Source organism: Zingiber officinale, chromosome 8A, assembly GCF_018446385.1.
Source record: "Zingiber officinale cultivar Zhangliang chromosome 8A, Zo_v1.1, whole genome shotgun sequence".
NCBI lineage: Eukaryota > Viridiplantae > Streptophyta > Magnoliopsida > Zingiberales > Zingiberaceae > Zingiber > Zingiber officinale.
This window is the reverse complement of record NC_056000.1, coordinates 1,687,786-1,697,102: the sequence shown is the minus strand read 5'-3', so window position 1 is coordinate 1,697,102 and position 9,317 is coordinate 1,687,786. Positions and strand designations below refer to the sequence as shown.

General features: G+C 32.4%; 1 protein-coding gene across 2 annotated transcripts; it reads right to left on the bottom strand.

The window, feature by feature from the left end:
• Positions 1–2,627: 2,627 nt before the first annotated feature.
• LOC122011807 (equilibrative nucleotide transporter 3-like) lies at positions 2,628–6,162 on the bottom strand. Of its 2 annotated transcripts, none has more exons than XM_042568190.1 (10): positions 5,949–6,162; positions 4,748–4,855; positions 4,562–4,666; positions 4,324–4,479; positions 4,094–4,237; positions 3,894–3,999; positions 3,630–3,808; positions 3,380–3,540; positions 3,045–3,303; positions 2,628–2,967 (listed from the first exon to the last, which is right to left on the bottom strand). In XM_042568190.1, exons 2-10 carry the CDS (start codon positions 4,787–4,789, stop codon positions 2,860–2,862), a joined length of 1,260 nt encoding a protein of 419 aa, XP_042424124.1. In that variant the 5' UTR covers positions 4,790–4,855; positions 5,949–6,162; the 3' UTR covers positions 2,628–2,859. The 2 variants fall into 2 exon arrangements, with proteins under 2 accessions (XP_042424124.1, XP_042424123.1); XM_042568189.1 differs by having other exon boundaries at positions 3,380–3,546; positions 5,949–6,161.
• Between the last annotated feature and the right edge of the window lie 3,155 nt (positions 6,163–9,317).

The following is a 9,317-nucleotide window of genomic DNA, read 5'->3' as shown; positions in this document are numbered from 1 at the left end:
GATGGCATATCTCGGCCTGCATGCCGCTGTCAGGTCTCGATCTACATGCTGTCCGTCGGATCCATGTGCGTCTGACTTCAGGTCGCTGCCCCTAGATCCAACTCCTTGGACGACTTATGTTCATCTACTCTTTCAAGTTATGACGACTTGATCAGTGTCACAACTAGTTCACTGATCCATCAGAGGGTGCCCCCCAGGCCAGGGATTGGGGAAATCCTGTCGTTGTTTGTAGGAAGCGTTGACTAGAGACCTTCTGACGACTTGATCAACATAGAAGACAACTTATCATATCCTCCCCTTCCAGGTCATGGTGACTTGGTCAGTATTCCAGCCACATTATTCCAATCATTCCGGCTTCTCAGCTTTCGGATAAGATCAAACAGTATGAATTTATACTATATTGAAAATTCGATATATTAAAAATTTAGTGTACCGAAAATTTAGTATATCAAAATTTTAGTATGACATCGATATGTATTTTTTATAACGAACTTTTCAAAATGATGCACAATATATGAGTTTAAGATTTGATATACTATACCGAACCACCCCTATTAATACGTGCTTCAATTATTTCTCTATTTCATTTCAGAGATACCATCCAACGAGAGTACTCATACTCATACTTTTTTACCAACCTTTTGCCTTGGGAACTAAAACCATATTAGGATATCATGTAGCAAGACTTATTACTAGACGCAGAAGCATGTTGAGCTACTAGCTCTTAGTTCACTTGGCTAAAACATCATTTTCCAAACTGCTTGTTTCTATATTCAATCGATCATTGATTTGTCACGGTTAAATTTAGCAACATCTGGTAAAAGTGAATTGAATATCTTCATTGGTGTTTGTATAGCGAGTGCAACATTTGGTGCCGCCGAATGTTGACGGTTACACTCAAGGAGGAATGGTTGGTGATTTATCTTTGATGTGAACATAGTTTATTCAAGTGAGCATATTTGCCCATCTGATTCTTAGTTAAACTTTTCTTCTAAATAGCTACTGCAGTTTTTCATGGCTAGGTTCACAACTTCTGGGACAAAGACTTCTCCTTTGAGAATAATAATGAAGCAACATTCGGGAGTTCAGATGATGACCTTATTATACATTTAGAACTACCTTATGTGAAACAGAGCACTAAATCCTCCTTTTCAGTGTTATTTCTTTATCTCAACATTCTCTGAGTTGCTTTGGGTCTTTTTCTAATGCATGTATGTTTCCTAAATTACCTATCTTCAAATAGGATCATGCAAAAGATGCTTATGAAGGATCTATGACAATTAGTGTTGTCCTCGTCGCTGTTGACATTGGGGAGTTCGTCGTTTGTTTTTGTGATTGTAGGTAGGACTAAGTAATCAGTTCAAAATCAGAGAACTTAATTTTAATTAAATAGAACAAACTGAATTTTTTTAATAATCGAATCAAATATTTTACCAAAAAATCAAATAAATTGTACTAATAAAATATTAATTAATTCAATTTTCGACCGAATTAATCCATTTTTTCAACAATATAACTATGATACACAATTATGAACTTGATGAAAACTTTATTTATAAGGAAGACCTTCGTTTTGTTGAGGTCACAGTTCTGGATGTACTTGGTTACTGATGACAGCTCCCATTCAGCAACTCATGTAGCGTGAAATTAGAAAACTAACCTCAACTTTATCGATTGGAAGATGTTTCTAATTAGTTTTACCTTCTTTAAGTACTAGAAAATTTAATAAACATCTTAAAATTTTATTTGGGGCTAATATTTTATCATTTTAAATAAATATGAATATTATTGAATTTTTAAAAGCATATAATATTATAAAATAATTAAAATAGAATGAATTGTACTTTAAATCATTAAAATTGTTATTATAACTAGGAATAGATTACAATTAATATAAATACAGTTTAATCTAAATATAATTAATTTTATGGTTTAAGTTTATATTTTTTATATTACGTCCAAGATAAGTGAAAAAAAATAAATGTTACACTCGAATTTTTAATAGAAACCATTAGAAGTTAAAGATTGTAGAATTAGTAAATTAAAGATAAAATATATAAAATTTAAATTTAATAATAGTAGACATAATAAGAATCTATTAAAATGAGAGAAGTTGAGTTATTTGTAACTAAAATTTAAAGTAGGTAGAATTATTTTCACAAAAGATTGAGAGATTGATAGAAAGATTTTACATCGAACATACGTAAGATAATTGAAATAAAAGAAGTGTTAGGTGCTTTTTATAATTATAAGATATATTTAGAGTTTAAACAAAAATCTTACAAAATAATGATTAGTGCAGATATATAAATATGATAGGATAAGAAAATACTCAAGTGATTAAATATCTCAGTTAGACAATAATTTAATAGGAAAAATGTTTATTATTTTCATGTTTAACAAAAGTTAACTTAATAATCCAAAAATATTTATTTAATTTTTTTAGGGTGAAAAGACATAACTCTCATGATTTTAATAATATTTTTATAATTTAAAATAATAAAATATTAACTTCAGAAAAATCTAGATCCCTACTTTGTGAGTTTAATTTATTTATTCGTATTATTTTTCCCATTCGGTCATAGGAATTCTGCACATGAATAAAGCTCGAAATGACATGAGAAGCATATGACCAAGACTCAAGTTATCGCAATTCAAATGTTTAAACATCCACATGATATCTATAACATACATTGTCCAAAGTGACACATGAACTATATAAATATATATTAAAAAAAATACGTGGCTCGTTTCTCGTATACTAGTAATTTTCTTTTCTTTCTGCTTTTCAGATCCTCTACCTAGATTGGCCTCTGTGCAGGCGGGTAGGATAATGTTGTTACTCCGGTACAGAATTTGTTACCAACCTTTACCAATTAGCCACAACCAATCGAGTACGACGCCTGAGAAAAGACCTGCAATTAGAAAAACAACCAACAAATTCCCCAATGCATTTTGTTCCGGACCCTGCATTATACATACAACAAATAAGAATTTATGAACAGAATGTATATGTGTAATGATCTTGATTGATTAGTAATTACCTTGTATCCTTTTGGTGCTTCTGTAAGAACGCAAACAGTGAGATAGCCATTGCTCAGTCCCAAGACGGACGTCAACATTATCATCCACCCTTGATCTCCGCATTTGGCTGTGAAATAGAATGCTGGGATGAATAGGAAACGCGAGAGACTAGCAAATATGAGACCTTTCCTTGATACCAACTTGATCGGTTTCAAAAGAGGTACATATCTACCCACAAGGTCCCAGACATTGTACATGGCAATCAAAACGAGTATATACCTGCATATGGAATTAGATTTATCATTTTGTTTTTATGATGAGTTCCTCTCTCAATAGATAATGCTTGAGCACTTACCATGAACCCAAGCTGTGAGAACCTGTATCTTCGGCTAAGAAACCAGGGAAAATTGACAGTGTCAAGACATATATCAGGAAGAGGTCGAGCGCATAATCGATATTTTGAACTAGCAGTTCTTTGTTACTTAAGCGCTCGAATTGCTTCGGATCCTCCATTGCCTGCAACTGCAAGGATTAATTCACATCTGAGACCAACTAAACTGCTCATAGAATTTAAGTAATAGCATAATGCTATTTATGAATCTTACAGCTGCATTCTTTACTGATGATTGAATGCCAGCAGCAGCAAGGTCAGCAGTGACTGTCATGGATCCTTCAGAAGCAGCTTTTGATCGGTAGTATTTGACGATTGGTAATTTAGGAAACATAAATGCATAGAGAAAGACGCAAAGCAGCTCAAAAGAAGTTGAGATGGCAAGAAACAACACTGAAAAAAGAAGTATTTAGAGTTTTGTTTCAGAAAAGGTAGTTCTTAATGTATAATCTACGTAGATTGTAAATATCATATATACTTGCTCCCTTGCGAAGGCCATCATCTGAACTCTCAAATGCTGCTTTCGTAGTTAATCTCAAAGCAGAAGTCAGAGTCCCAGAAGCTCCGAGCCCAGCCATGAAAGACTACAGTAGTTGTTTTAAGAAGAAAAGTTTGTATTATCAACTAATCCTACACGCTTTCAGTGAACTAAGAAATCAGATGGGCAAAGACGCTCACTTGAATAAACTCTGGGCACATCAAAGATAAATCACCAACCATTCCTCCTTGAACGAAACCGTCGGCGACACCAAATGCTGCACTCGCTATACAAATACCAATGAAGATCCCCAACCCACCTTTACCGGATGTTGCTAAATCTAACTGCAACGAATCAATGGTGTAATTGAATATAAAGTCAAGTAGTTTGGAAAAGGATGCTTTAGAAGAAGTTGATTCTTGATACTAACCACAAGAAGGCCAAGTGAACTTGAGAAGAAGAGCGAGTAGCCTAACAGGTTGCGACGTCTAGTATTAAGTCTTGCTTCATGATACGCTAATATGGCTATCGTTCCCAGAGCAAAAGGTTGGTAGACAAGTGTGAGTATTCTCGTTGGATGATATCTCTGAAATAAAATGAAAGAAGAAATAATTGCAGCACATATCAAAAGATAACAAGCCATTGTTGATGAGAAAGTGATTTCTTACCGGAAAGAGAAAAGCATAGTAATCCCCAATGGTCAACATGCTTTGCCACGCCAAAAGAGATCCATTCCCAAGTAACCAGGTTATAAACAACGCAGTAAATCTTCCCTGTTTAAAATAAGAGCTTGGTAAATTGATCGAATGAATACAGTTATGGACTCAGTGTAAACTGTATTTATAAGGAAGAACCTTTGTTTTGTCGAGTTCCCAGCTTTGCATGTGGGTACTCATGGCAGCTCCTGTTCAGCCGCTCCTGTAAATCTCGTTTTAAGCAAGCCCCGTTTAGAACTGAGAATCCTAGGAAAGCATAAAACAGAGAAAAGTAATCTCAACTTTATGAATTTGAAGATCAAATATTTAGAGGGGTTTATGCCTCCTTTTAAAGGTCTGGACAAGAATTAATCAATCTTCAAATTACTTGGTAAACAAATAACGTATTAACTAATTATAAAATAAAAGTTCTAATTTTAATTTTATATATATATATATATATATTAAAAAAAATAACATAATACTATGAGATTACAATTTTTTAATCTAAACTACTATAATTCACTAGGGAAGCTTGAATTTTAAAAGAAAAATCTTATCAATTTAAATTCACTATAACCTAATACTTAAATTTTAAAATCCTAAATGCTAAATACATGTAATATATCCATGAGCATCTAAAATTTTTTTATGTTGAACACTATAATCCAATAGAAATATTTGAACTCTAGAAGGAAAATTTTATTGGCTTAAACTCACTATAACTCAATAGAAAAACTTGAACTATAGAGAAAAAATCTTATTAGCTTAAACTCATTATAACCCAATAGAAAAATTTGAATCATAGAGATAAAATCTTATTGGCTTAAACCTACTATAATCCAACCTTTAAATTCTAAAATTTTAAACCCTAAATACATATAATATATAAAAAAAAAATTAAAAGACTTTATGAGAGAATCTAGGCGCCCTGGATTGAATTCAGACACACTAAAATACTATAATTCAATAGAGAAGTTTCAAACCTAGAGGAAAAATTTTATTGGTTTAAATCATTATAATCCAACAGGGAAGCTTAATTAAACCATAAAGGAAAAATTTTATTGGTTTAAATCCAGTATAATTCAACCTCTAAATTCTAAAATCTTAAAATTTAAATACATATAATATATCAAAAAAATTAACAAAAAATCCTTTTGATTGAATTAGACGCCTTGGATTCAAACCAGATGCAATCTGTATAGTCAAGCAACAATAAGTCCGTAGCATAGCAATCTTGTGTAAATATATATACACACACGAAATAATTTAGTTAATCCGTCCAGAATAAAAGAAAAATGAATTTAGAAGGAATAAATAAGCACACAAACAATATAATTATTGTTATCATCATCCTTACAACTTCCTTTCTTGGATGATTATAAGCAATTGATAGTGTAACAGAGCTGACCAGGAGCAAGATTGATCAATATAAACTGAAATAAACTAAAGCCATACGAAAACAAATGAAATGGAGAGAGAGAGAAGAACAGTAAGGCAAAATTGAAGTGCAAAGGAAACAAAGAACGCCACAATTTATAAGAGAAACTACGAAAACAAAATGACCAAAAGGAAATAACTTGTGGATTTGAAAGAGAAAAAGATGAAAGCAGTAAAAGCGATACCTTTAAAGCATGTGGAGGAGGACGAAAGATTCTTCCAAAAATTTAAACTGAAGTGAGGGTTCAAGAACATCTTACGCTGGGAGGCCCAAAGTACGCCTAAAAAGGATGTAAAGAAGAGAAAGGTTGAGTGAGAAGATGAAGATGGGTTGATGGTCCCTCCGTAATAATGACTGCAAAGCAATAAGAGAACTTTGTTCAAAACATAAAGGGACATTATTATCATAGAGAGGTTCTCCGTGTGTTGATTACGAAAGAAATGGATTCCTCCATTTTAAAGTTGTAAGAGAGGTAATAATGGACGCATTCTTATGTGGATGCGGTGTGCGGAGTTGACTGCCAGCCAAAATTTAGATTTTTAGATAAATGTAGTTGATCAGAGTAACAGAAGGAATATAGTATTTTTTAATTCCGGCAAATTTAAATTTGTTTAAGTTAGAATTGGATATATATATCTATATAGACTGCACGGCACGTAGCGATATTTTTTTAATTATTATTATTATTTAATTTTAATTAAAAAAATAATATTTCTTTATATAAAACCTAAATATATTAACATATCTATACTCCATAAATACTTAAATTTTTTTAATTTTTAATTTTTCTTTTAACTGAATATTATAAGCCAATTGGAAAACCTGAACTCTATAGATAAAATCTTAAAAAATTTTAACTTAACGTAATTAGGAAGTTTAAACCTGTGGATCGCCCTCGTGATAAATCCGTGTCACACTTTTTATTCCTTAAACCAAAATCTTCTTGTCACAAAATGCCCGAATCACTCCTCCCTCCTCACTGAATCTCTAGCTTGTGATTCTCCTCGCCACAGCCAGCCTCGCTCGCGATTCTCCTCGCCACAGCAAGCCCTCCCTCGCTCCTCCCTTACTCGTCTCGCCAAATCGAGGGTTTCCCGTGCCTCCCTCACTCGTCGCAACGAAGCTAGCTTGACCCTCGCCAAGGTAAAAGCTCATTTTAAGAAATTGATTTATGATGCCTTCTTATCAAAGTATCCTTTATATTATGGTTATTGGAATAAGTATACAAATCACAAGGCACAACTCTACACTTTGCATGAGGTCGAGGAAACCTATGAAAGGGCTATCCTAGCAGTGCCATATTCGGTCGATATATGGGTCAAATAATGTAGCTTTAGTGTCTTAACATATGAGGATCTTATGGACATTCGGAGGTGCAAGTATTTATTGATGCAACATTCTGTTGTTGCTGATTCATGTCGAATTGGACAAAATTTAGGGAAGTTTTAATTAAACATTAGTTTTTAAGGTTGGATTTCTATTGTTGATGATTCATATATAATTACTCTTGCTTTGCTTTTGTGTTTTGAACCTGTTGCAAATTTCGAATCTGTTGCTTTGCTTCTATGTCATATCGTTAGCTATGATGATTTAATTTTTATATGAATGGATCTCAGTTTTCTGAACATGTTCATTAGTGGGAAGTCTACATTATTTTGTATCAATAAGGTTACTTGCAGTTTTGAGTTTATAAGAAATAAGTTGTAGTTTTTATTTATTTATCTAATCATCTATTGCCATTTATAATGTGAGGGTGTCCATAAATGGAAGAAAATAGAGTTGATAATCAAGAATATATTCCCAAGTTCCAGATGATCAAAAGTAAAGAATTGGAATTGAATTCTCATTACTAGAGAAGGTATATTCGTTCTATAACCAATATGCATGAGAAGACGGATTTAGTTCAAGAATGCACATGAGCAAGGAAAATAAGATAACAAATAAAGTAACGTGAAAACAAATTGTATGCTTTAAAGAAAGGCACACTGATCTATTGCAGTAGAATAAACATGCAAAAGATGATCAACTGACAAGGGAAAGAGTACGTGACAGTTAAAATAGGTTCTAAGTCAAATATTACATTTGTCAAAAAATAAATGGGCTCTAATTGGGTTGTCAGTATTTTTATAGAAACTCATAATCATCCACTCTCGACTTCATCAAAGGTACATTTGCTACGCTCACATCGTAATGTTTCGACAACAAAGAAAACATTGACAAAATAATTTTCAGAGGTCAACGTACCAACTTGTCAAAAAATACGATGATTGGAAATAGAGTATGGAGGGCCTCGAGGGAGTAGGTTGCATAGAAAAAAATATTAAAAAACTTTAAGAGAAATCAAAGGGATGAACAAAAGAGTATTGATGTCGAAACATTAATCAGGTTATTTACATCTGAGCAATAGAAGAATTCAACCTTTTTTCTTTGATTATGAGACTAATTCAAATAACAAAATTAGTAGGTGTTTTGGGCTGATCATGTATCTAGAAGGGCATACCGTGTATTGGATGATGTAGTTATATTTGATATAACATATAACATAAGCAAATATAGCTTGATTTTGACACATTTTGTAAGAGTTAATTATTATCATCAGACAATTATTTTTTGTTGTAAGTTTTTAAGTGATGAGAAAACTAAATCTTTTATTTGATTGCTTAAGAAGTTCATAGAAATCATACCTAAAGATCCACCAAACGTTATTATCACTAATCAAGATCCTACTATGACAAAAGTCATTGCATAAGTTTTCTCGCAAATAGTACATCAATATTATTTGTGGCACACACTAAACAAATTCCTAGAAAAATTAAACCCATGTACATGTGATTTAGTGAACAATGCTTAATCTATATGTGATTTCGTGTAACTGAAATAGTGATGTAGATTTAAAATTTTAAGCATAAAGAAGTCTTTTTTTAAATATTAAATTTATGGAAGTGTAAAGTGGTGTTGGTTGATTCTCTAATTTTTATTTTAAACTTCAAAATTATATGAGTATATATTTTTTCTCCATTAGTGCAATCACTACTAGTTTACCTTAGCACTGAGTAAATGGATACCAAACATCTGTCTTTATATCTAACAATGAATATCACAAGTACCATTGTCTACTGCAACTTAATCTCAGCCCCTTGTTTCAGTTTTTTCATTGTGTGGAAATCACAGAGGACTTCCTGTTGAATATGTGTGAATGGAGAAGAGGTGGAAGAGGATAGAAGCTCCATTGTGAATGAGACTTTAGTCCCACATTAGAAGTTTCAAGGCATGTTGGTTAGTTTATAT